The sequence below is a fragment of the Loxodonta africana genome, chromosome 7 (assembly GCF_030014295.1).
Source record: "Loxodonta africana isolate mLoxAfr1 chromosome 7, mLoxAfr1.hap2, whole genome shotgun sequence".
Lineage (NCBI taxonomy): Eukaryota > Metazoa > Chordata > Mammalia > Proboscidea > Elephantidae > Loxodonta > Loxodonta africana.
In genome coordinates this window covers 96,411,881-96,439,868 of record NC_087348.1, presented here as the reverse complement: position 1 = coordinate 96,439,868, position 27,988 = coordinate 96,411,881, and the positions used below count along the sequence as shown (strand labels likewise).

Genomic DNA, 27,988 nt, shown 5'->3' with positions numbered 1-27,988 from the left:
CAGATCACCTCTGGGGAGTCCCCCAGCTCTGAGATTCTGGGTCAACAGTCTCATCATGGCCATCATCTCATCCCTTTGTGAGTGGATATTTTGTAGCTCAGGGGCACATTCATGTGTTCCTCACAGAAACCCTGGAAAGTAGGTAGGGCAGAGGTTACTATCTCCATTTTATGGATTAGGAAAGGAAGACTCGGAGAGGTAAATCAGCAGATGGTATTGTATTCCAAAAACTATGTGCCAAGCCCCATGCAGGAGATATATGAAACATGGAAATGTATCCAACCGGGAAGAGAAACAACATGCAAAACTAGAGCTTTAGGAAGAATGTGCCAGGTTCCAACTAGGGCATCATTTTATTTCTGTTACTCAGTGCCACTCCTTGGTTTTCAGGTATGACAGCTTTGGCCGCCTGACAAATGTGACCTTCCCCACTGGCCAGGTCAGCAGTTTCCGAAGCGATACAGACAGCTCAGTGCATGTCCAGGTAGAGACCTCCAACAAGGATGATGTCACCATAACCACCAACTTATCTGCCTCAGGTGCCTTCTATACACTGTTGCAAGGTAAGCCAGCTGGGGGCCTGAGGACTTTGAGGCAGAGGGGTGGGGAGACCCCTGGAGGAAAAAGCCACAAGAAACAGGTGCTTCTGGGGCATCGAGGAACAGGAAAGTGTTACAGCTGGTTTCTCTCTGTATTTCCTCCTAATTTGCAAAGCACACACCAGCCTCAGTCCTGTAAATTCTCTCCCGGAAGCTTCTGAGTAATATCCATTGTCCCAATCCATTATCATCAGAATAAAGAGTGGAGAATTCATTAGCTTCTCATCCAGGTGGCCTTGCTATCCTACCATTCTAATGGCTCTCAGATTAAAGACTTAGGCTCCTACTGGTGCAGGCGTGGACAAAGGACAAGAATAATTATACCTAATTATGAAAGGGATTTTGGTGTGAAGAAGTCCTTCCTGTAGCTCAGGTGAGAACAGTTTGTGCCTCTGCTAGGATTCCATAGAAAAGAGACCCTTCTTCTCAGTGTGTGTTGATTGGGTAAATCACAACAATGAAATGTTGCTATGAATCTTCTGCCTCAGTTGTTTTCATGGGGTGTGGTGACCCAGGGTGGGACATGTAGCTTTGTTGGCCTTAGTAAGCACAAGGAAAAGAAGCTTTCACTTCAGAAAGCCTTGCCTGATTTTTTCCAGCCCTCTGGAGGGCTCTTTGTATTCCCAACAGCTTTGACAGAAAATAGTAAAAAGAGCTTTAGACTGGGAGGGAGTCAGAAAGCCCACATTCTGGTCCTGACTTGGTCACCACGTCACCATGTGACTTGGGGCAAGTTGTCTGCCTGCTCTGGCCCTTGGTTTTCTCCTCTGGAAAAAGAAAGTATGTTGAAACCATGTTGAATGGTGTGGAGCAGTGCAGAGCGCGTGGGCTCTGGGTAGACAGACCTGGACCCCTGTGCCCACTGTGCCAGTTCCTACCACTGTGAAGTGAGTGCAGTCACTCTTCTTTCCTGAGCCTCAGTTTTTCAGTCTGGGAACTGGGGGTGAATTATTATAATACCTGCTTCATGGGATTGCTCAGATGATGTCTTCAGGCAGTGTATGTAAAGAGACTAGCATGTGCTGGTAAGTACTCTGTAAGTACTTGTTGGATTAAGTAATGAATTAACAGGCAGCTTGATTAACCATAAGAAAATAAATGTTTATATATTTTTACAACCATTTTTATTTCCAAATGTAGTTCTATGTCTTTTTAAAAAAAAAACAATTCCCAGAATAATACTGGTTCTCAGTCAAAGAAAGAGAAAGGTAGCCCTGGAATTCCTTCCCTACCAAGTGCCTTTAGCAGTGAGTAGGGACACACCCCAGGTATTTATGCTTCAGTGGGTTATTGCCAAGAGATGGTGCCAATTCAGAGCCAGCCAGGATTCTGCCTGACCAAGGACAGCAGGGTCTCTGACAACTCGGGCCACTTGTCCTTCAGGCCTAATTTCTTCTCTGTGGTTAAGAACCGTCTCATCCATCCACTCCATACTGTTAAGCTGGCTTTGAGTATTTTGTTCAAAGGTTGATGCAAGCTTTCTTATGTCAACTTTTTTTTTAATTCAAAAGTGCTACATTTCCTTCGTTTTCACCAATTGAATAGCAGCTTCTCACGTGGGAAAAAAACAAGACACACTGCTCTAAGCATATGCGAAGATTGTAAGACGAATTCCAATCTCAGAAATGTTAAAATGTGCAATGAAGAAGTACAACTTGGAATCTAGAAAACATGGTACCTGTTTCTCCTCTTTGGTACACTTGCCAACCTCCTCTTCCTTCTTGCAAAACCAGGCTCAGTGCTCAGTTTCACAGCCACCTCAGTAGAGTCTTTGTGAAAAGCTCTTTAGTTTTCATCTTATGTGTGAGCTACGGAAGAAATAAGAAGTAGCTACTAATGAGCGGCAGCCTTGAGAAGTCACAGCCCAGATTAAATGGGGATCATCTGAGATGGGCCTCTACAGATGCTGTTCCTGCCAAAGTCACCATTAATGGACATATGTGGATTCAGCAAGGAGCAGCTTTAAAAGATAAATTGACACAAGCTTTTTCACTGTTCAAAGGAAGTGAAATACAGATTGTCAGTAAATAATGCATAGCAAGTTTGAGGCAGATTTTACAATTGTGTATTTGTGAGAAAGAAAGGGAGAAAGAGGGAGGGAAGAGGGAGTGCAAGAGAAGGGTAGATTTGATGCCTTCTAACAGTGAAGATGCAATACAAAAAATGCATCATTATTGCTTGACATAGCCTGGAACACATTTAGTTCAATCCAGCAAATGTTTACTGAGCACATACATAACCTAATGACAATAGTGACAGCTAGCATTTTGGAGTACTTATTAAGTAATATATATATATGTATATATATATTTGGAAACCCTGGTGGTGTAGTGGTTAAGTGCTACAGCTGCTAACCAAAGGGTGAGCAGTTTGAATCCACCAGGCACTCCTTGGAAACGCTATGGGGAAGTTCTACTCTGTCCTACAGGGTCACTATGAGTCGGAATCGACTCGACGGCACTGGGTTTGGTTTGGTTTTGGTTGTTAGTTTCTGTCAAGTCGATTCTAACTCGTGGCGACCCCATGTGTGCAGAGTAGAACTACTCCCTAGGGTTTTCAAGGCTGTGATCTTTCGGAAGATCACCAGCTCTTCCAGGGCACCTCTGGGTAGGTTCAAACCATCAACTTTCCAGCTAGTAATTGAGCACTTAACCATCTGCACCACCCAGGGACTCCCTTTTATAATCATAGTCTTATTTAATCCTCACAACCCCCCTATGAAGTAGGGTTATTAATATGTCCATTTCCCAAATGAGAATAATGAGGCTCAGGGGGGTTAAGTAGTTTGCCCAAAGTCTCATACCTAGCTGGGTATTTCGACACAAAGAGGCTCTAGAGCTCACTCTTTTAACTGCTAATCTAAAGGCAATGAAGAACTATTGAAGGGCCATGATCAACGCTAGAAAAGTTCACTATAACAAGTTTGTAAAGTGGGAGTGGTGGAGATAGAAGGGAGAAACAAGAGATATACATGACAGTGGCTAGCATAGTGCTAGGCACATAAAACTAGTAATAGCTACCTTTCACATAACATTTACCGTGTGCCAGGCAGTGTTCTCGCCTCTTCATATTTATCATCTCACTTAATCCTCATGGCGTCCTTATGAGACAAGGACACATTTATTATCCCCAATTTACAGATGAAGAAACCAAGGCATGAGAGGTTAAGTAACTTTCCCAAAGGCTTACAGCAAGACAGTGGCAGAGTTGGAACTTGAACCCAGACAGCCTGACTACAAAGTCCATGCTCTTAATCTCTGAGGGGATAGTGCTGCTCACAATAAGCAATAAGATATCTGAGAATTCATTAAATATGAGTGGTGAACTCTACACCCCTCAAATGCAAGGCTACTGATGAGACACATATAGAGGCTGGTGGGTATATAGAGTGGGAAGCATTCATTCTGACCAGAGGAACAGGAGAGGCTTCTGGGAAGAGGTGACATTTGAGCAGAGCCTTGAAGGAAGGACTTGGGCTAGTATTTACTGAAGAGAGAGGCAGTGCAGACAAACAGCTGAGGAAAGGCAACAGGCAGGAAGCTCCAAGGCAAACTCAGAGATAGTTCCATTTTTAGAAAAAGCTAAATACACATTTTACAGTTACTTTTTTCCTCCGGAAGTTTCTTTTAGCTAAAGATCCAAATTAGAATGTTTTAATCAATTTAACGTTTCAAAATCAGATTTATTTTTAAATCATTGTCATATATTACACACACGCACCTGTGCACATATACATGTATATATATGACAATGATTTATTAAATATATATTGTTGTGTGCCACTGAGTCGATTCCGACTCATAGCGACGCCATATAACAGAGTAGAACTGCCCCAGAGGGTTTCCAAGGCTGTAATTTTTCAAGAACCTATCACTTCACCAGGTCTTTTCTCCTGTGGAGCGGCTGAGTGGGTTCAAACTGCTGACCTTTTGGTTAGCAGTCAAGCACTTAACCAGTGTACCACCAGGGGTCATTTTAAACATACATTAAATATATATTATTAAATATATATTAAATATGAAATATATGTTATTGAATAATTTATAATTAAATTATATATACAATTAAATTTTATATGTACACACACATATATAAAGTATTTCGTCAGTAATTTAGATATTAGAGTTATTTTTCACCTTTTGTAAAGAACATTATTACCCTAGTCTATATCAAGGGCCTTAAAATGTTCAACCCTTTGCTCTAGTAATTATATTTTTAACAGTCCATTTTGATGAAATATTCCAAAATGAAGGTATTGATTTACACAAAATATATAAATATATTTCAGTTGAGATATAATTCATATGCCATAAAATCTGTCATTTTAAAATGTACAATTCTAGTGATTTTTAGTGTATTTACAAGGTTGGGCAATCATCACCACTGTCGAATTCCAGAACGTTTTCATCACCCAAAAACCACGTACTCATTAGCGGTCACTCCCCACCCCCAGCCCCTGCCCTGACTAATCTACTTTCTGTCTCTAGATTTGCTTATTCTGGATATTTCGTATAAATGCAGCCATACGATATGTGGCTTTTTCCGTCTAGGTTCTTTCACTTGGCATAAGGTTTAAAATATATTTATTTGCAGTGTTATAATTATGAAAAAGTGAAAACACCCTGAATTTCTATTTTGACTGTTGTTTAAATAAATTATAGTATTACCAAACAATGGAATACTATGTAGCCACTAAGAAGAATATTTGTGAAAAAATATTTAGTGATGGTATAATGATCAGTGAAAAGCTCTGTAAGCAACTATTTTTAACTATTTATAAATGTTTTAGGGAATATCATAAAATATGGGAATACACCAAAATATTAGCAACAATTTTCTTTGGGTTTTGGGATAATTGGGTGGTCTTTTCTCCTCCATATATTTTCCTACTTTTTTTTAATGATTATACATTACTCCCATAGTCAGAAGGAAACAAAAGCACGTATCTCCCTCCATCCCTCACTCCTTTTGAGCAGAGTTTGTCCATCTCTTCTCCCTCAGACCAAGTCCGGAACAGCTACTACATCGGGGCGGACGGCTCCCTGCGGCTGCTGCTGGCCAATGGCATGGAGGTGGCACTACAGACAGAGCCCCACCTGCTGGCCGGCACCGTCAACCCCACCGTGGGCAAGAGGAACGTCACGCTGCCCATTGACAACGGACTCAACCTGGTAGAGTGGAGGCAGCGCAAGGAGCAGGCTCGCGGCCAGGTCACCGTCTTCGGGCGCCGGCTGCGGGTGAGCAAGGCCTTACCAAGCAGGTCTCAGCCTCTGGATCTTGTGGGAAAAGAAAGAAGGAGGAAGGCTGGAGAACTAGGTTCTGTTCTTGAAACTCCCCCGGACTGATCTGAGGGAGAAAACTTTTCCTGGGACCTTAGGTTCCTCATCTGTAAAAGGGAGAAAATGAATCAAGGAACCACATGTAGTAAGAGTCTCTTGTCAATCTTTTCAGTTTTTACTTCTGGAAAGATCACTGGCCTTGCTGTTAGGGCTGAGCTGGAGTTCCAGCTGTGTGTCATTCCTCAGTGAACTTGGGCAAGTCAGTAATCTCTTAGAGCCTCCGTTTCATTTTCCATAAATGGGGAAAATAAAAATAGTTTCACAGTGCTACAAGGATTAGAAATAATATATAAAGCGCCTCATTCAGAGTCTGGCACATAATAAGTGGTCAATAATAGCTGTTCTTGTTGTTGCTATTATTATTATTGTTATTACTATTGTTACATGTGCCAGATTTCACTTGAACTGTTTGGAACCTAACCCACATTTTCCACTCTGTTCAGACATAGTTATTCTTCCAAAACGAGTAGAACTACCACCACCATAGCTGTCACTGTCAGTGGTTTGGCATCTGCAGCCTGGCATTTCAGAGTGCTTTTCAATACGTAAATCCCCCAAATCAGCCCTTTGTCTGCCTCACTTCCCTTGTTTCTGTAGAGGGTGGCCTCTGCCCCAGGGCCTGACTACTCATTTTCCCTCCAGCTTCAGAAAGGAAAGTGATAGGGAAAGTGAACACTAATGAACTAGCCCTGGCTTCCAGCACAGCACCGTGCAGGCAACAGGGGCTCAGGGGATATGTGCTAAGCTGAAGTGAGCCACAAAACTGAGCCAAGTGTTCCCAACGTTCTAAAAACCACAGAAGCATCGGCATAGCAACATATCTGAGACTCTTTTGGGTCCCTGCCTTTCAGCAAAGAAAGTTCATCGAAACCCCTGTTTTATACATGAGGTGACCAAGATCCAGCGAGGGCGAGTGATTTTTCCCACAGCAAGATGGTGGTAAAGATTAGAAAATAGGTACTCTGTCTCTTAGCTCAGTGCCCACAACAGAATCCAAAAAACCAGACTTTCCTGGTTCCTTCAGTAGAATTCAACCAAGAACCCTAACAATTATCTGGCATAGTAACAGCCTCCCACTAGTTCCCTGTTTGAATTCTTCCCTTCGTGCACATCTTCGGCCTCTACCACCTCTTCCCAGTACTAAATGGAAAGTTGTCCCTGGGTTTGATTCCTGCCTGGGCGTGTGCACCCTTGAGCAACTGAACTTCTCTGAGCCTCAGCTTCTTTTGCAGTAACAAGATAATATATTCAAAGCACCTAACTCAGTGCTGACAGACGCCAGGTGTTCAATAAACGGTGCCGATTAGTACTATTAGGATTTCCTCTCTGCTGTGCAAACTGGACTAAAAGTTTCCCAAGCTTTAATTGGTCCCTCTCCCAGCCACAGATTAATGGTGCTCCAGTCGGGTGGCCACATCTCCGCATCCTCCCGAAATAAATGGCCACCCACAGTGGCAGCATGTGGAATTAGAATGTTGGCTGGGTGTGCCTCCCCATAATGGAGCTCATTTTTTAATAAAGAAAAATGTAAAATAATCTCATTGCCGCCACTGCCGAGCTCAGGAAGCATTAGGCGATTCCCCTGTGAGCTGCTTAATTCAATTTTATTAATTTTTGCCACAGAGGTATAGTTCCCCTTCACTAGGGGTCCTCTGGGGGTGTGAGGGGCTGCTGGCTGGGTGTCACCACCCTGGGGGGCCCTAAGGGAACCTTACAAAAAGATTCTTTGAATAGGTCGCCGTCATCACTGGCAGCGCAGCCCCTGTATCTTCCTTTGCCTCCTCTGCGGAAAGCACAGCTTCAGCCTCCAACGCCTCTATTTTTCATGGGAATTGTCTGCCACGCTGGTTTTGCTTTTGCAGTTGTATTTGATTACCCCAGAGAAGGCAACCTTATTATAACCAGGCCATTCACAGCTAAAGTCATCTCGGCATCATCATTATAAACCCTTATCTTCAGGGCTTTATAATTTATATGGGGAGAAGGGGGAAACACACGTCTGTACATCCACGGAGGATGGTCCATGATTATTTGCTGTCGCTTAATGGAAATCATTGCAGCCATTTATTCAGTACCTTCTATACGCCCAGCAGTCTACTAGCTAATTTACATATGTTTCTTCAAGCCTCACAACAACCACCCTGTAGTTTTACAGAGGAAGAATCGAGACTCAGAGAAGGCAAGGGACTTGCCCAAGATCACACAGAAAGTTGATCACAAAGTGGAGGCTAGAATCCTAGCCTTAATTTCTAGTGCTGGACCCCCCTTTTTTCTTTCTTTCTTTCTTTTTTTTTTAACCATATAAAGCTCCAAAGGGGCCTTTCATTACCTCAGTTCACATGTGGAGTTTTGCACCATGGGATCTAAATTACCTGCTTTCCTCTGAGTCTTCCTTGCTACTAGTCAAAGTTAATTAACCAGTGACTAATAGAAGGAAAGAAAATGTGCCCAAATGCTCCGTAAGACCAAGAACCAATGAGAGGGAACCATCATTTTAGCTTCAGACTACCTGGCAGGGTTTCAGAGGCAGCCAATACCTAAGAGGTAGGTCTAAATATAGAAACAGACCCCAGGAGTATTTTTCTTTATTAAAATATGAAAAACCCTGACTTATTGCTATCCCTATCAGAGTCCTGTATTTCTGACTGTGAAAGAAAATTGAATTGTGTGTTGACCTAGCAGACTGGGTGGAGATCATACAAGGGGCTCCTGATCCTAGAGACGGGAGCAAAATATCCCAAAGCGGGGGCTGTGTCCTCAGTCAGCCCTCAGCCAGAAGCTGCCACACACTCGAACAACAATCCCCCAGGGCCTCCACTACAAGGGGCTCAGAATATGCTTTTGGCCTGACTGAGGTGAACAAGAAGCCCTAACTGTGTTAGGGAAGGGCAGGAGAGACCCCAGGTAGATGGGATGGGAAGAGCCCTGAGAAGGGTAGGGCCCACTCAGAGGACCACTGAGCATTTGTTGGCACACTGCAGTGGTAAGAGTCAAATCTAGACTCATCACTCACCAGCCACAGGATCTGGGGCTAGGCCTTTCACCTCCCAAGCCTTGGTTTCCTCAGGCCTAGATGAGATATTATATGTTAAATACTAGCACAGTTGCTGGCACATAATAGGCGGGGTCAGGTATTTATTTTCTTAGCCTCCCTCTTTTTAGGAGGAATCCAAAAAAGACCCGCCTTTGTTCATATGTCCACATTAGAAAGTGATGTGGATCATCTTCTTTAACAGCAACTATTTCCTCAGCACCTGCATTGTCTTTATCTTCACAACAGGCCTACACAGTTGCCATTATTATTCCCACTTTACAGATGAGGAAACTTCATGGAGCTGACAAGTGACAGAACCAGGACCTGTGCTGCCTCCTCTAACCAGGAGCATCTCAGTATAGTTGAGAGCCAGAGTGGCCATGAGACCAAAGTTCTCAATGTGCAGATTAATTTTCTCTTTTCTTCCTACCCCTTCCCCAGGTTCACAACCGAAACCTCTTGTCTCTGGATTTTGACCGTGTGACACGCACAGAGAAGATCTACGATGACCACCGCAAGTTCACTCTACGGATCCTGTACGACCAGGCGGGGCGGCCCAGCCTCTGGTCACCCAGCAGCAGGCTGAACGGCGTGAACGTGACATACTCCCCGGGGGGCCACATTGCTGGCATCCAGAGGGGTATCATGTCTGAGAGAATGGAATACGACCAGGCAGGTCGCATCACATCCAGGATCTTTGCTGACGGGAAGACATGGAGCTATACATACTTAGAAAAGGCAGGTGTCTGTCTTCCTCTATCACTGGCTGCACCACGTAGAAGGCCAGTCATTGTGGTTCAATCTATGGCCAGGCCCAGCCTGCCGACCTCAATGTGACGGTCCTAACCTATGTTCAGAAAAAACTGTCTTAGACAGTCAGGGGGCCTCAAGGGATATCTGAATGGATCATGGTGATACAGTGGTGGATGGGGGTTCTGAAGCAGAAGAATGTAAAAATACCACCTGATAGACTGGGGTTGGTACCACGCCCAAGCACTAACTGGACTCACAGAGCAAGACTCAGGACCCAGGGCAGGAGACTGCTCCCAAGTCTAGGGCACATGGTGAGATCCAGTCACAGAGAACAAGACAGAAGCCTAAGTATTAGTACTAAGGCAGAAGGTGCTTAATCATGAGCTTTGAATGTTGGGTTGAGAGGAGTGGGGCCTTAATAAATGCCTTTTGCTTCAGGTCAGGATTCATTTTATCCCAGGAACTAGGACAGAGAAAGGATCTGAAATCAAAAGCTGGACCCAAATCAGAGAAGACGGTAGCTCTGTTGCATTTTGTGTGAGGCAGAGTCCATATCTCATGCCTCACTTCTGGTATCTGCTCCCTGCTTTGTTTCCTGCTCCTGGCGCCCTGTCCAGGGCTCTTGGTCCCCTGTCCAGGGTCCAGATTCTGCTTTCTCTGTGGTCAGTCTCCCCAACCTTATGCTGGATGAGCAACTCTGAGACTAATGTTCTCTAGTAGTGCTAAGAAGAAAACCAAACCCAGAGAGGGAAAAAACTTTCCTAAGGCCATACAATGAATCAGTTGTACAATCCAGGTTTTTCCATTACCGTCACAGCCTGCCCCACCCCAGGGTAGGTGTATGACCTGTTACTACATAAACAATTGTGCAAACCCTTAAAGGCCGTTCTCAGAGATGGTCTTTATCCTGGAGGCCATAGACAGTCAACAGAAGTTGTTTAGTAGGCAATAGGCATTGTCAGACTTTTATTTTAGGAAAACCCTTCTTGCTTCAGCAGAAAGATTGATTTGAGAAGGCGTTGGGAGCAAGGAAACCAGTAGGGAAAGTGCCTCAAATACTTCAGACCAGCACTTCCCAACCTTCCTCACACAGTATCACATGCAAAAATGATCATCTTCATACCACAGAATGCGGTAGACCAGCAAGGATGCTCACCATAGAAAACAAATGGCATGAGTGCTCTGGGACCCCAGGCCCTGCCAAGGCTAAGAGCTCAGAGAAGGCCTCATCTTAGCACATCCATCCCCTATTTATAGTATCCTGTGTGCCACACTGGTTGGAAAGCTCTGATTTGGGTATAACTTGGGAGAAGTACCAGCTTCCTTGGACTTTCATTCCTTTCCTTTAAGTCTTAGGTTCACAGACCTAGCCTTTCTCCTTGCACCTCTCCTGATCTCTTTATTTTCCTTCCCCTCCAGTCCATGGTGCTGCTTCTCCACAGTCAGAGGCAGTACATCTTTGAGTTTGACAAGAACGATCGTCTCTCTTCTGTGACGATGCCAAATGTAGCCCGGCAGACGTTAGAGACCATTCGCTCAGTGGGCTACTACAGACACATCTACCAACCCCCTGAAGGCAATGCCTCAGTCATCCAGGACTTCACTGAGGACGGGCACCTTCTCCACACCTTCTACTTGGGCACTGGGCGCAGGGTGATATACAAGTATGGCAAGCTGTCAAAGCTGGCCGAGATGCTGTATGATACCACCAAGGTAAGCTTCACCTATGATGAGACAGCAGGCATGCTGAAAACCATCAACCTACAGAACGAGGGCTTCACCTGCACCATCCGCTACCGTCAAATTGGGCCCCTGATCGACCGGCAGATCTTTCGATTCACGGAGGAAGGCATGGTCAATGCTCGTTTTGACTACAACTACGACAACAGTTTCCGGGTGACCAGCATGCAGGCCGTGATCAATGAGACCCCGCTGCCCATTGATCTCTATCGCTATGATGATGTGTCAGGCAAGACAGAGCAGTTTGGGAAGTTTGGTGTTATCTACTATGACATTAACCAGATCATTACCACAGCAGTCATGACCCACACCAAGCACTTTGATGCCTATGGCCGGATGAAAGAAGTGCAATATGAGATTTTCCGCTCGCTTATGTACTGGATGACTGTCCAGTATGACAACATGGGGCGAGTAGTGAAGAAGGAACTGAAGGTGGGACCCTATGCCAACACTACCCGCTACTCCTATGAGTACGATGCTGATGGCCAGTTGCAGACGGTCTCCATCAATGACAAGCCACTGTGGCGCTACAGCTACGACCTCAATGGGAACCTACATTTACTGAGCCCTGGAAACAGTGCACGGCTCACCCCACTACGGTATGACCTCCGTGACCGCATCACTAGGCTGGGTGATGTGCAATACAAGGTGGACGAGGATGGCTTCCTGAGGCAGCGGGGTGGTGATGTCTTTGAGTATAACTCAGCTGGCCTGCTCATCAAGGCCTACAACCGGGCTGGTGGCTGGAGTGTCAGGTACCGCTATGATGGCCTAGGGCGGCGAGTGTCCAGCAAGAGCAGCCACAGCCACCATCTGCAGTTCTTCTATGCAGATCTAACCAACCCCACCAAGGTCACTCACCTCTACAACCACTCTAGCTCTGAGATCACATCCCTCTACTATGACCTGCAAGGACACCTCTTTGCCATGGAGCTGAGCAGTGGTGATGAGTTTTACATAGCCTGTGACAACATTGGGACCCCCCTTGCTATCTTTAGCGGAACAGGTTTGATGATCAAGCAGATCCTGTATACAGCCTATGGGGAGATCTACATGGACACCAACCCCAACTTCCAGATAATCATCGGCTACCATGGTGGCCTCTATGATCCACTCACCAAGCTTGTCCACATGGGCCGACGGGACTATGATGTGCTGGCTGGACGCTGGACCAGCCCAGACCACGAGTTATGGAAGCAACTTAGTAGCAGCAACATTATGCCTTTTAATCTCTATATGTTTAAAAACAACAACCCCATCAGCAACTCCCAGGACATCAAGTGCTTCATGACAGGTGAGTATCAGGGTCCAGTTAGAGGGCAGGGCCCACTAGATTTCTCTGGTCATCTGAAAAGACTTAGTCTTCCTTTAGAAAGCTGATATGGGGTAATGGGAAACACCTGACTTTCTTTTCGAGCAGCATTTTCCAAAGTATATCTGAAGAAGCACTAAATCAGAGAAGTTCTGTAGAAAAGTAAGTTCTGGCATCAAATAAATTTGACAAGGCAAGCACCATTCTTAAATTTTCACAATACATTTTAACTTATAAAAGGCTCCTATAAAAGGTCCCATAGTGAAGAGAGCTGTTTAATGTATTTACCGAATATTTCTGAGTTTTTTTTTACCATAAAATTCCCCCCTCCTTTTTTTTTTTTTTTAAACCATGAAACCCTAATATCTCACTGGATACATTCACTGGAATACACTTTGGGAATTTCTGAGCCAGAGATCAGGCTGGCAATGAGTCCCTGATGAGTTGGGATAAGTATAACTAAAAATATATATATTAGTTCTCTGATCTGAGATGATATAATGGAAAATCCACAGGCTTTGGAGACAGACGAACTGGGCAAAACTTCTAAGCTATGAGATGTTATAAGTCATTAACTGCCTTGAATTCCAGTTTCCTAATCTGTAAATGGGAGTTAGGCCTACTTTGACTAAATTGGTGAGTTACATACGCATATGGTAAACCTAGAGCAACCACTTTAAAAAATAAAATGGGTATAGCTAATTAGCCAATAAAACTCATCGCTGTCGAGTCGATTCCAACTCATAGAGCCACTAAAAAAAAAACTGCCCCATCGGGTTTCCAAGGAGAGGCTGGTGAATCTGAACTGCTGACCTTTTGGTTAGTACCTGAGTTCTTAACCACACAGCCACCAGGGCTCCAATTAGCCTAGTAGAGATAAACTAGTATACTAAAAAAAACTAATCCAAAGAGGGCAGGAAAAGAAACAAAGAATACATAGAACAAACATAAAAATACCTACCTTGAAGGGTGCTTACAAAGGTGAAATGAGATAAATTTTACAATGTGCCTAGAACAATGCCTGGCTCATGTTGGTTCCCTTTACTCTCTGACTTAAAAAGTGGGCTTTTCGCTCTTACGCTGTGAAACCAACTTGGGTATAAAGTCCCCCATGGGTCACACAGCCCAGAGATGTCCCTGACAACCACAGTCCTTTCAGCCAGCAGCCACACCCAAGTTAGCCATAAGACCTCAAGAGTCACAGCAGCCCTAAGGATTCAGATCTGGATAAGCCAGCACTTTTTATATATGAGAGTTCGTGATGGACAATAATTGGACTATCCCAGCTTTCAAACCTGGAGTCTCCACCTCTTTTGTCTTGTGACACAATCTTCTTGGCCCTCTTTTATGGCAGTTTTATTCATTCATTCAACAAGTGTCTCCTCTGTGCTAAGCACTGTTTTAGGCAATGAGAATAGAAAGATGACCCCCACCCTCCAAGGATTCACAATGTAAGAGGAGAGACAGACACTGTCCAGTGTGATGTAGACCGTGATGGCGGTTAGCACAAATGGCCATCGACACACAGAGGAGGAACAACTGGCTCTACCCAGAGATTTCTGGGAAGGCTTCACAGAGCAGCTGACAAGTGAGGCAGGCTTATGAGTGGGTGTTCACAAGATAATGTGGAGGAAGGCATTCCAGGGAGAGGGGACAGTACGTATAAAAGCGTTGAAAGGGTAACTCACATGAGTGCCCCTTAGGGACATGGCTTCTCAGCCCCCAAACTTGATGGCACCAGTTGGACCCTGTTGCTGCTGACCAGCCATAGGAGGATTCTTCTTTCAGGGAAGAATTCCAGACAGGCTTGTTGAGAGCTGGAGTCCCAAGAGTGCAGCAGAAGGGAGAACAAGGTGGTGGGCAGGTGTGATAAAAACATACTTAGGGCCTATTGATAAACATGAATATCCCAGCAGTCCTTCACAGCATTCACCATGCTCAACTTGGCTGCTAGCTCTAAAGAAACTTGACGGATAGAGATGACATTTCCATTACATCTGTCTGGATTAATCACACCCTCTCCCTACCCTCCATTGAGTTTCCTGTGAGATGTCTTGGCAGGCTACTGTAGCTGGGAAAAAAAAAAAAAAAGTGCAGTGGAAAATGTACTTTTCTATCAAAATGTACTTTTCTACCAAAAAAAAAGTTGTTACAGCTTGCCAAAGAAATGAGTACTCCTTCCCACCATTTCCTCTGTATACCACCATGTACATATGGCATCCTTCCAGAATGGCACTAACATCCTCTGCTCAGAACTAGTCTGTTCTGGCAATGTGCTAGGCACTTGGCAGATATGATCTCCTTTAAGCTTCTCATCAAAACCCTGTGAGGTTACTGTCATCATCCCCATTCTACAGATGACAAAATTGAGGCTCTGAATGATAATTTTCCTAGAGTCTCACAGTTTTAGTCCATGGAGCTGGGACTCTAACCCAAGGCTCTCTGACTCCAGAACACTTTTTACTATACTCATACTAGTCTCCAAATCCAGTTGTTAGCAAAGCAACCATTGAAGGGGTATATGACATTTTCTGTTTTGTTTCTATTTTCCAACTCAGTTAAATCTGGCAAATATCGCTGATACCCACTCTGTGCTAAGGATCTGGAGCTGGGTTGGGCAGAGTGGCCACTTTCACAGAGCTCATGGTGCAAGACAGTGTTTTAATTTCTTTGGTTACAGCCTATCATAAGACAATAATTTTATATTGCAGTAAAACACTGAAAGTTTTTCAAAATAGTACTTAAGTATGATAAACTCTTATATTCTCTAATCTATTCCATTTCAATAAAAATCCTGGTTACAACCCCCAGAATTGATTTTATCAGATATCGGGTCAAATCCTACAGTCTGAAAAACCTTGGTGTGCAAGAGATTTCATATAAACAGTCAACTTTTGAGCAGGTTGTAAAAGATTAGTATCTCTGTAGTAATTAGAAACCAAAATACTACTGAATCTCACTAAGTCTTATCTTTTAGCTTCCACCTGGGCTACATGCATCCTTATTCACAGCCAGCAACAACAACCAAAAATACATATCCCTTTTTTTTCCCCAAGATTTCTATCCACGTTCCTGAGGTATACTCCAGTTGGTAGGCTTAAGTCACGCAACAACTCCTGCACTACTAATCACTGTGGCTGGGGAGACAGAATGCTCTGATTGGCTTCACTTAGGTCACATGATCCATTTCTAAACCCCAAGGGGGAAGTCAGCTTCCTGAAAACCACATGTACACCCCAAATAGGAAGAATGGGAAGGGAGAGTGGGATGCTGGGAAGCCAACCAAAAAGCACCCACTACAGATAAATCAGGTTCATTATTCCACTTAATCTTCACTTGAAGCCCTTGATATGAGAATTACTGACTCCACTTAAAGAGGAGGAAAGGGGTTTAGAAAGGTAAAGTAACTTGCCCGCTAGGAAGTTTCAGGGCTGGGACTAGAACCCTGTTCTGTCTGACTCCAAAATCCTCACTCTTGAATTTGAATACACTTTGTAAAGTACAAAGCTGTGCACACATGAAAAGGATTATTATTGGTTGAGTTTCATCACTGTTCCAGGCAGCAACACTGAGGTCTGGGATGAATAGCTAAAGAGGAGTTATGTTTTGTTTTGTTTTAATTTGAGGGAAACATCTACCTCTGATGTCATAAGAGGGATCCCTGGATGACACGAACAGTTAAGCACTTGGGTACTAACCGAAAGGTTGGCACTTCAAACCCACCCAGAGGCTTCTTAGAAGAAAGGCCCAGCAATCTGGTTCCAAAATGTCACAGCCATGAAAACCCTGTGGAGCACAGTTCTACCCTGACACACGTGATGTCACCATGAGTCAGAATTAATTCGGTGACTACTAGTTTGGTTTTGTTTTTTGGATGCCATAAAAAGGAAAAGGAAAATTTCCAAACTCTTCAGAAAAGCAGCATAGAAAACTAATGAATAATAGATTTTCAGCATTTTTCCTAAAGGCATAATAGGAAAGTTTCCTACCTTCTATCGCTTGTAATTAAGGCCCAGCCCTCTTTTCAGCCCCATAATTTCCTGAGAATTCGCAGTGTTGCTGATGGAAGCTTTCCTTTGCAACTACAAATTCAGATGCAAGTTCTCAACCTCAGGCAAAAATGCTTTGTAGGTTTTTTTTCTTTTCTCTGTTATTTTCATTTAGGAGCCCTGGTTACACAGTGATTAAGCACTTAGCTGCTAACCAAAAGGTTGGTAGTTCAAACCCACCAGTCTCTCCGCAGGAGAAAGTGTGGCAGTCAGCTTCCATAAAGATCAGAGCCTTGGAAACACTATGGGCAGTTCTATTCCTACAGGGTCGCTATGAATCGAAATCGACTCCATGGCAGTGAGTTCTGTTTCAATTTCCCAAACAACCACCTGCGAAGATTCAGAGACTCAGATAGTCTTAGAAATTCACTGAGGAAAGAGACTGAAGAAAAGCTGGTCCAAGCCCCTCATGTTACAATTGAGAAAAGGGAGGTCCAGGGACATGGGTTGGGGGAAATATAGAAGACCTTCTGTGAGCCAAGAACTGAGCTAGACATTTTAAAATACGTTAAATCCAATACTTTATGTAACAGACTTAGAACAGTTCCTGCTGTACTATAAGCATCCAGTAAATTATAGAGCTACTATTAGTGTTCTCCATGATGTGGTAAAATAGACATGTCTGTCGTCAGAGAGGTTAAGTAAATGGTCCAAGTTCACACAGTTACTAAGTTGGGGAGCCAGAACTTGGACCTCGTTTTCTTTCCTCAGCTGCCATGTTCTTCCCCTTATATGATCTCACCTAGTATGGCTGAAGCCAGATGTAAACCTGGGTTTCCAAGCTTCACTTTCTACCACCACTCTACACCAGGGCCTCTAGGTTTCATACCCAGGAGAGAGGCCCTGGGACATCCCAAAAACAAAACAAAGACTAGAATGCAAACACGAGGTTCTTGAATGTGAGGCCAACATGGGATACAGTGGAGAGGGGGGACACAGCTGTTGACCCCAGAGGTTGCTTCCATTACTAGGATGAGCTCAGTGGGGGGTGGTGGTGGTGGCAGTTAATCTTCATCAAGACTCCTCAGCCTTTCCAACTGAAAGACTTCACCCTCCTCTGAGCTTCTTTCTTGGATCAGAATTATTCATGCCCCTGTCACCCCTTCAGGGTCTTGAGTATTCAGGGTGCGGATCTGTGTGTCAGTCAGTTTTTACTTCCCAAGCTGATATAGCACTGGGATGTAAAAGGCACTCAGCAATAGTTGGCCAGGTAACCGGTGGCACAGCCTCAACCATTCTTCACCTTGTGTCTTGGCTTCCTGATTCCATTCTTCAGTGAGCCAAATGCTGCTCCTTCAAATGGCAAAATCCTACCTATTCTTATACCTAATATTTTGTAAGAATTATTAATCCCCACCCCAAAAAAGATGTTACAAAATCAATAAATTCCATGCCTATGGGGCTAGCTCCTCACAGCCAATATGCAGACTGGAAAATGAAGGCACAGAGAGGTTATGTGTCTTGCTTGAACTGTCGAAGTAAATAAAAGGCAAGAGCAGGGGAAAAATCTTTGACCTCAGGTTCAGGCCATCTCTATGCCCAGTGGCACTTTAGTCCTGGGGTCTCCAGATTCTGGGGGCGGGGGGAGGGAGTTTTGTTTCTTAAATGAATATTTTCTTTGAAAGTCAGTCATTGAAACTTTCCCCTTGGGTCTGCCCGTTCTTTCTCTCTGCAAGTGTTTCCTGTTGTTGTTGGGTTTGGTGGGGAAATCTTCATCCATCCACAGCTGCCCCTGGGTATGAAGCTGGAGGTCCAAGGGAGAGTGACAATAGAAAGGCAAGTCTGGAAACTCAGGCTCTACTTAAACTTCATTTTTCTAGAAGGAGGATCACAGGGGTCCCAGGAGTATGTTCAGCTTTAATAAATCATCAGACAGTTTTACAAGTGGTTGTACCAGTTGATACTGCCAGTAACAGTGCCCCATGTTCTCACCCCTACCTGCAGCTTAACTCTAGGCTGCTTTATTGGGATCAGTTACATCTGAGGTCCACTTACCCCATGGGGATATTTCTGCTTCTCTCCTGCCCAGATGTCAACAGCTGGCTGCTCACCTTTGGATTTCAGCTCCACAATGTCATCCCTGGCTACCCTAAGCCGGACATGGATGCCATGGAACCATCCTATGAGCTCATGCACACACAGATGAAAACTCAGGAGTGGGACAATAGCAAGGTAATTCCCACACTTGGCTGCCCCCTCAGTCCGTTCAGACATTCCAGGAGTGGGTCCCACCCACTTTTCAGGAAAGTTTGGGCCAGAGAACTCTCAACAAATGCTTAGTAACCCTACCAGTGTACCAGCCACTGGGGACCCAGCTGTGAACAGCACGCAAACCCCCACAAGCTACATTAAAGATTTCTGTATGTTACACTGGGTTTGGAGTTCCACAAAAATAATGAGCCTTTGTCATCACCCAGAACAAAAGTCCAAAGTAAGAAGGTGTGTTCTAAATACAATGTGACATTTTCTGAGCACCTTCAGTGTACTTGGCCTTGCATGAGGTATCTCACAGAAGTTACCTCACAAATAGCCCATGGTATTATTGGTCTCATTTTATAGATTTAAGTCCTGAGGATGCCCCAATGCCACACAGCAAAGAAGGGGTAGAGCTGAAATTCAAACCCTGATCTTTCTGTTCGATATCATCTTGCTGAGTCCATATGGTGTCTGGCACAATGTAGGAGCTCAATAAACATTACTTTCTTTTCTATTCCTTTTATGGGCTGATTCGAAAGACTCATAGAACCGAATAGCTGGAGAGGTCCTTAAAAACAGTCTTAAGCCATCTGATCACTTCATATATTCACTTGTCCATTTATTCCCTCGTGCACTCATGAATTCTGTATCAGGCCCAGCTCTGTACCAGGCCCTGTACTGCACCCAGTAAATGCAGGAGTGAATCAGGCAGAGGCAAGGCCCTCGAGGAGATCCCAGGCCAGGGCGACAACATACCAAGGAGAAAAGCAGGGTTGTTGGGATTGGGATGGGGCATATTGCTGGTGCTCTGGGAACTTCCCGTGCCTATTTCTTACTTAGTCCTCTAATCACCCTGATTCCTTTAGACCTCAGCTTAGCTCACTCCTTCCCCTGGACTCTGACAGATATGGCTCTGCACCTCTGTGCTCTGCTGGCACCCTATATTTTCTTCCTGCAAAGCATGTATCACCCTAGAATTTAATTCCTGCTTCCTTTCCTGTATCTCCACTAGACTATGAGCTCCAACTGGACAAGTGCTGGGTATTTATTTTGTGCTCAGAATATAGCCTAGCACACAGTAGGTGCACAGAAAACTTTTGTTAAACAAATAAACGGTTGGAAGAAGTAAATAAGTACTCCTGTGAAAGGTATTTTTCCCGTTTTACAGATGAGACCAGGGCTCAGAGACCTTGGTCAAGGTCACTTGGCTACAAAGTGACAGAAGACGATGCGAACCTAAGTCTGTCTGGCTGCAAACCGCAGCCTCTTCCTGCCGCTCTCTGCTGCCCTAGCCCTCCCCCTCTGCCACTTCAATTCCCACTATCCCCCCAGGCTCTGCCCCAGCTGCCCACAGCATTTGCCGTCCCCAGGGCCAATTCCAGCAGGCTTTGTTCTTCCTCCCCACCAGGTTCCCAGGTTCCCTTCTCCACGCCATAGAGCCCCACCCAGCCTCTGACTGCCTGTCTGCCAGCCTTGCCTGTCAATGAATTATTGATTTCTGCCCTTGGCAAGCATCGGAGATCTTTGTTGTTGAGCACTCCAGCTTTCACAAAACTCTAGGAAATAATTGTTCACAGACAGGGTTCTATTAATTATAAAGAGGACTTAATTTCAGTGAGAAGCTGATGGGCCTGTTTCTAAAGCCATTTCTCTGAGTTGCTGGTAAGGCCCTGGAGCCTTCCTGAACATGGCTTCCCCAAGCTCCCCAATCAGGAGAGACATGCAGATGGTACTCCAAGCTGGTAGGGTCCAATTTGTCCCCTAGAGCAAACAAGGGCAAGGATGCCTGAGTAGTCTCAAGGGAGCACTGTGGGGGCAGAGACCCTCCTTGAGAATCACTTATAAACACAATGGAGAGCAGTAAAGCAGGGCGTGAGGGCTTTATGTAAGTCATTGCTTTTCATCTTACTGTGCCTTCTTGCCAAAAATGCCTTTCTTGCCATTCCTCCATCTAATATCACCCCCTTATCCTCCAAGTCCCAGCTCTAGCATGAGCCTGTCCCTGAACCCCACTGTCTCCATCTCTTTGCTCCACCATCAGGCTGAGAGTCTTCTGAACCTCGTTTGCGCCTCTCTGCTCCAGCAGCCCTTGAAGCCGACCCTCTGGGTCAGACAGACCTGCGTTCGAATGTTGACTTGAATACTTAGTAGCTATTTGACCGTGGGCAGGTATAGCCTCTATGCGCCTTAGTTTCCTTAGATGTAAAATTAGAATAATCACAGTACCAACTATATAAAGGTAACTGTGAAGAGCAAAGAAGATAATGAATGTTAATGGTTTAGCTCAAAGATCAACAAATGTTAGCTATGGATTTTTTTTTTTCTTAGACCACCAGTTATCACATTTGGTGTAATTCTTGTCATATCTGACTTTCCCCCGCTAGACTGAGTTCCTCAAGGTCAGGAACAATGTCTGATTCATTTTTGTATTTCCAGTGCTCAGAACAGACCCTGGCACAGAGAAGGCGCTCCTTGAACAGTTTCTGAATAGAGGGTGGGTAAATGGATATAGGAAGGATGGCTGTATGTTCTGATGGTCAGCAGTAGAGCTAGATGCTACAGGTTAATAAATGTCGATTTGGTTTAGTTATTTAAACTTATTTTCCAGACTCTTGATTTTTGTTTGTCTTACTTTCTCTCTCGCTCTCCTCCCCCCATCAGTCTATCCTGGGGGTACAGTGTGAAGTGCAGAAGCAGCTCAAGGCCTTTGTCACCCTAGAACGCTTTGATCAGCTCTATGGTTCCACTATCACCAGCTGCCAGCAGGCCCCAGAGACAACAAAGAAGTTTGCATCCAGTGGCTCAGTCTTTGGCAAGGGGGTCAAGTTTGCCTTGAAGGATGGCCGAGTGACCACAGACATCATCAGTGTGGCCAACGAGGATGGGCGGAGGGTTGCTGCCATCTTGAACAATGCCCATTACCTAGAGAACCTGCACTTCACTATTGACGGGGTGGACACCCACTACTTCGTGAAACCGGGGCCTTCAGAAGGGGACCTGGCGATACTGGGCCTCAGCGGCGGGCGGCGAACCCTGGAGAATGGGGTCAATGTCACCGTGTCCCAGATTAACACGGTGCTCAATGGCAGGACTAGACGCTACACAGACATCCAGCTCCAGTATGGGGCACTGTGCTTGAACACCCGCTACGGGACGACATTGGATGAGGAGAAGGCACGGGTGCTGGAACTGGCCCGGCAGAGAGCCGTGCGCCAGGCTTGGGCACGAGAACAGCAGAGACTGCAGGAAGGAGAGGAGGGCCTGCGAGCCTGGACAGAGGGGGAGAAACAGCAGGTGCTGAACACAGGGCGGGTGCAAGGCTATGATGGCTTCTTCGTGATCTCTGTCGAGCAGTACCCAGAACTGTCAGACAGCGCCAACAACATCCATTTCATGAGACAGAGTGAGATGGGCCGGAGGTGACAGAGAGGGCCGAGGCCTGGACTTCTTGCCAAAGACAGCTACACTTTCGTGGCGGCATACCTGACTGTGTTGTACTTAAAAAAAAAAATCCTTTTTTTAACAAGTGCAGAAAACAAACAAAAAAAGATACTGGTTGCATTGTAACTCATGCAACATCCTTTTTTTTTAAGAAAAGAAAAACACAAATTTGGCCTTCACACATTTTTTGCAAAGAACAGAAGGTATTTTTTTCCTGTGGCGTGATCACAATGAAAACTTTATTGTCTTTTGTTCCCTTTTACCTTGAGGATTTTCCTTGTTGTTTGGGATACGTTTCTCCTCTCTGAGACACATCTCCTGGAATGTGTCATTGTCTGTCCCTAGGTACTCCGTGTGATGTGAGACACAAGTGTCTGTGCTAACTTGTCTCATGTGCAACCCTTTCTTCTTCAGTGGGGGATGGGCAGGAGTGATGGGTGCAGAGAGTAACAGGCCAGTACAAAACCCCTTCCGAGGGGGCTGGGAGGACGGTCTGTAGGATTTGATGCTCCTTGGCTAGACGCCCACAGACGAGTTGTGGCTTTTTATTCATTGTGTTCTGTGCCTCCAGAGAACCACAGATGGCTCCGTCTTGCTCTGGGGAATTTCATGATGTTATTCAGCACCTTTTTCAGGCTGCCTCAAACTCCTGTCCCAGCTTTATATTTTGATGCTAAATAAAACCCCCTATCCTTTTTGCAAATCCCATGTAGTTGTCAGTGTCACCCCCATGCTGGGATGGAGACAGTGTCTCCCGGGTCCTTTCCCCCAGTCTGGTGACAAAACATCCTGGTGCTAAGAGCCCCCTTCTCCCCAGGAGGCAAAGGCACCCAGGATGTCTGTTGACCCTTCCCATGATGTTCCTCACTCATCTTCTCCTATCTCCCAAAGTCAGATGTGAAAACCAGCACTGCACAGCAGGCCCTCAATGTGGGCACCACGTCCAGGGAAGGAAAGGCCACCCACAGCCAAGGGGTGGCAATGGTGGCAAGGGTACTAGCCTACCTTCCTAGGTGAAGCTTCTCCTCATGACCTTGGGTATCTTCCCTCCACTGCTCAGCTGCCACCACTGAGAAGTAGAAGTGTGGAGAGAGGTGCTTGGTGGTCTTTAATTCTGGAAAGATGCTTAACAAAAAGGCAACCAAAAAGAGAAAAGCATGAGCCAAGCATCATTCTGACCAGCTCCTGAATTCTCTTCTGCCTCCCCCACACGGACTAATTGCAGGGCTGGGATGCAGCAGGATAAGCTTTCAGGAAACTCTTTCTGTGAAATTCTTCTAAAACAGCTTCCTCTCTAGAGAAGCCCAACCAGGGTTTTAAAGCAAGATAAGGAGAAAGGAGGAAAGAGCTAATTTGGGGCGGCCTATCAGTATCGCACGGTCCCACCAAGGTGAGTGGCAGTTCCTAAGGCTGGTGCCCATGGACCCGGGCTGCCAAGCTAGAGTTGTTCCTGTGAAGACCCATGCCTGAGGTTATCAGGAAGAGACTTGAGCACTCTCAGGAGTGGGCACAGCCCACATCTGGAAGGCACACCAAGGGAGAGACAGCAGCCAACAGGCAAAGGGAAGCACCGAGGAGAGGGGAGAGTAGGAGCACGAGCTAGGAGCTCCTTGCTCAAGGATTCCATTCCTGGTTCATCTGCCTAATTATCATTGTCATTATCACTCGCAGGAGGCTCTGGGAGACAGGAGGGGAAGCCAAATGCTTCCTTTTGAGCTGGGCTTCTTAGAAAATGGGACTTTTATGGGTTACATTTACATTAAGTGTGGAAAATGAATTCTGAGTCTGAGCTTTTCCCCATGGAAACCTTGTTGGACTGATAAGCTCATGGCACCTTTATAGCCTTACTCACAGAGTCTTCAGAATATTACACAAGTTAATGAAACCAAGAAGGTCTCTTACTGCATGAGAATCAGAACAATGTGTAGTCTAGGTTCTGCCTGGCAAAGAGAGGCGTCCAAAGCTTCTCGCGGAGAGGAGGTTTCACATAATATCATCTCCTTGGGATTAGAGGATGTGTTTTGCTAAATGCTCTTCCTGTTTCCAAAAAAGCCACTCTGCAGCAATAGTGTGCCTTGGCCTGTTCACTGATTGCCCTCTGCCTCCAGACCCAGAGCTCTACGGAGTCGATACCAAGCTCTTTGGGCCTACCATGCACCACACGAGCTCGTGAGGGGGGCCACAATCTGGCACATCATTCTTGGATAGGATAGGGAAAAGTTGGGCCTGAAGGACATGAATTTTTTTTTTTTTTTTTTTTTTAATCCAGAAGAGACTTATGCCTCTATATAGGTACTCTTGACATCAGGGGCTCTGTGCAGAGCTCTGCTGCCCATTGCCCTGGTTGATCGGTTCCACCTGGCTGCAGGACATCAGTCAAGACTTGCTGGGACGTCGACTTGAAGGTCAGAAGTCAGAGACGGCATGAGGGCCAAGGGAACCATCCCTATACTTTCCTGTGCCGCGTCCCTCCTCCATCTCCTTCCCCCATCCAGAGTAATAGTGTGGACTTTTAAGGATCAAAAACACAGAGAAGTATTGGGCGTTCCTTTTCTTTAAATGAATGGTCTTCCTTTTCCTGCGCTGCATACCACAAAGGAGGTCGAGCTTCTGGGGAAAGAAGTTAAAGCATCCCTGAAATTTGGCGGTAGAGAAAGGCTGTGGGGTATAGAATGGGCAGCATTATGCACCTCTGATTCACGCTGGTGTTGTTACTATTGGGGATCGTGCTCTGGCCTTGGATCTTTTGATTTCCACTCAGGCTGGCTGGTCACTCAGTATCTCCCTTCTCAGTCTGTCCTCCTGATGAGACTGCAGCCCCAACCCCGCAGCAAGGGTAAGTCTAGAGGCATGAGCAGAGTTCCCTGTGCCTATTTAGTAGCCTCCAGGCATCAAAGCTCATTCTTGATGGCACCTGCCCCTTTGGCACTAACCACCCAAAATCTGTCCCTGCATTGGAGCTACCAGCACTCCCTCACTGGCCCAAGTTCATGAGGTACTACAGAATGCTGGCTTCTGGTACTAGAAGAAGGTGGTATTAGAATGGTTCCTGCCTTCTCCCCTACCCTCCACAACTGCCAATCAGCCCCTCATCCTCAGCCGCTCTGCTATCACTTTTAGGACATGAGCAATTCCCCAACTTTGTTTTTTTATCCATACTCCAGAAACACACCATTGGAGGGAGGAAGTGTAACAATTGTCAGCCCTGTCAATTTATGTCTCAGAATTGTTGGCTGAGAACCCAAAAGCCAGACCAGTGCCTGATTTCTACTTAGGAATGCCCGTTACCATCAAGTGGATTCCGACTCATAGCGACCCTATAGGACAGAGTAGAGCTATAGGACAGAGTAGTGGATTCCGACTCATAGTGACCCTATAGGACAGAGTAGAGCTACCCCATAGGGTTTCTAAGGAGTGCCTGGTGGATTTGAACTGCTGACCTTTTGGTTAGTGCTTAACCACTACCCCACTTAGGGATGGAGGACTTGAAACAATCCCTAAGAAGCTGACTAGCAGTTGAGAATGGCCAGCAGGGGTGCTTTTAAATAATCAGGGCACGGTGGGGCTGGGATCAGAAGGTAACTGTGAGGCAAGGGAGGTAAGTAAAACCGGGCAGTATTTTTTAAAGACACATAACAAGGAATCAGAATAGTTTTAAAAAAAGAATAAAGGTTTTTGGTTGTGACTTTGAAGTGTCACCTTTATCGATGGCAGGGATTTCCATGATGCGAAGACAGGACTTTTAATGTGAAATCTTAGAATATGATCTTACAGTCCGCAGCATTGTAGCTGGGGTGACAGCATGGTGAGGGCAGTGATACTGAGCCTTGCACCCAGGAGGACTGAGCTTGCCAGGCCTCAGCAGGGTCTGGGGATTTGCGTGTTTGATCACCCTGTGCTCACAGTCACGTCTACTTTCCATTCCTCACAGCAGCCACTAATCCCAAGAGGTGGTTTCTGGTCCTGCATTCGGGACTCGCCTGCCAGAAGGATTCCAGAAAGTACCCAGTCTCCTTTTCCTTGCTGTCCTCGTTAGGACTGAAAGCCTTCCATTTAAGTCTTATAGTTCCCAGCTAGGTTTATATACTTGTCCATATTTTATTGGAGGGGAGGGGATTTCAAAAGAGAACTTTGTAGTTCAAGGCCCTTTCATTTAACCTTCCAGAAAACAGCAAACCCATTTTAAAGACTCATTGCTCAGGTGATCAAGAGAAACTTTCTCTTCTCCAACCTTTACATTCTCAAAAACCAGCCTTGTTTACTTGACTGCCCCAGGCAGTGGTGAGCTCTTAGGTTTCATTATCAATGTGGAAGATCAGAGTGGGGAGAGGCCCGGGGAAGGGCCGATGTCGTGTTCCTTACCCCCTCTGGAATGCCAAAGGCATAATACTAGGTGACCTCCTGGTCCCTGAGAAAATGTGATTTATTCTGAGGGCAAACTGCCAAGGGAAAACTAGTCCTCAGCAGGCTCAGCTCTCCTGGCAGAAGCTGAGTCACAGGTCTCTGATGGTGCCCGGCAGCCCTGGATTCACCAAACACCAGAATCCCACTTTTCTAAATCTGCCTATTATTCTTGAGGACTTGCGAACCCGCAGCTTTGGTAAAAGGACTCTGTACCAAGCTGCCTCTGGACGACCAACACTGGAGACTCTGGCCTTACCATGTGGAAATAGTTTTCCTGAAGTCTGGAACTAATTTTGAGAAGTTTTTTTCTCAACACTTTGTGTTTCTAACACTGTATTCTTGACTGTGTAAATACCAACAAGGCTGTAAATAAATGCAGATGTAGATACCTTCTAGAAAAAAGACAAAAAGCATAAAAACAAAACCAGAAGTGATCCTGTGTAGCCTTCGTTGACAAATAAAGAATATTTTGTGTTTAAAGGTGCGTGGTGGCCTTTGTTTGCAAAGTAAGCTGAGTGGCTTTCTCTTGCTTATCCCACATGGGAGCTAGTCCTTGGAGTTTGCACGTCTTGATGCTGTCTGTTTTCAGGGTAACCTGGAAGAAGACTTGAGTCCTGGTGTCAAAGTCCCTCTTAAACCCTACAAGTCACAGCTGTGGTGGAGAGGGATTTTCAGAGGGCCATGAAGACCCTGGGGCTTAACCTCACAACTGAATGAGGTGAAGGTCTTGGCACCTCAGATACCAGCTATTGCGGCATCCCCGGCCCAGGCCGCCTCCCACTGCCATGCTCACCAACCTCAGAGACAGACTGCAGGGGGCAGAAGGGCTGGGCACTGCCCTGAAGAGAGAGTCTCTGCTCCACCACTAGGCACCCGAGTTGTCCAGTGTCCACTACGTTCCACGTGGACCACAACTGGTTGCGGCTTTGGAAATAAATGCATATTCATCATACCAAGAAGTATAACCACCTAACAACACTTAGAAAAAAGGAAAGAAAATCATAAATAGTACTACCACCGCAACACAACCATTTAGCATTGAGCTTTTCCCCGCTCTGTGTGTTCTTAATGTATTTTTTTTCTTAACCTAAGGTAGTTGTAATTACAGCATACATGTAATT

The 27,988-nt window shown here is 45.4% G+C and overlaps 1 protein-coding gene across 1 annotated transcript in view; it reads left to right on the top strand.

Moving 5' to 3' along the window:
• The window catches only part of TENM4 (teneurin transmembrane protein 4), a 259,651-nt gene extending 232,327 nt beyond the window's left edge, over positions 1 to 27,324 (top strand). The window contains exons 21-26 of the mRNA XM_064288757.1: positions 391 to 563; positions 5,601 to 5,836; positions 9,414 to 9,710; positions 11,145 to 12,759; positions 18,856 to 18,998; positions 21,684 to 27,324. Of these exons, the coding sequence (XP_064144827.1) occupies positions 391 to 563; positions 5,601 to 5,836; positions 9,414 to 9,710; positions 11,145 to 12,759; positions 18,856 to 18,998; positions 21,684 to 22,445 (3,226 nt within the window). The 3' untranslated portion in view covers positions 22,446 to 27,324. The remainder of the gene's footprint in view (positions 1 to 390; positions 564 to 5,600; positions 5,837 to 9,413; positions 9,711 to 11,144; positions 12,760 to 18,855; positions 18,999 to 21,683) is intronic.
• The last annotated feature ends 664 nt before the right edge of the window (positions 27,325 to 27,988 follow it).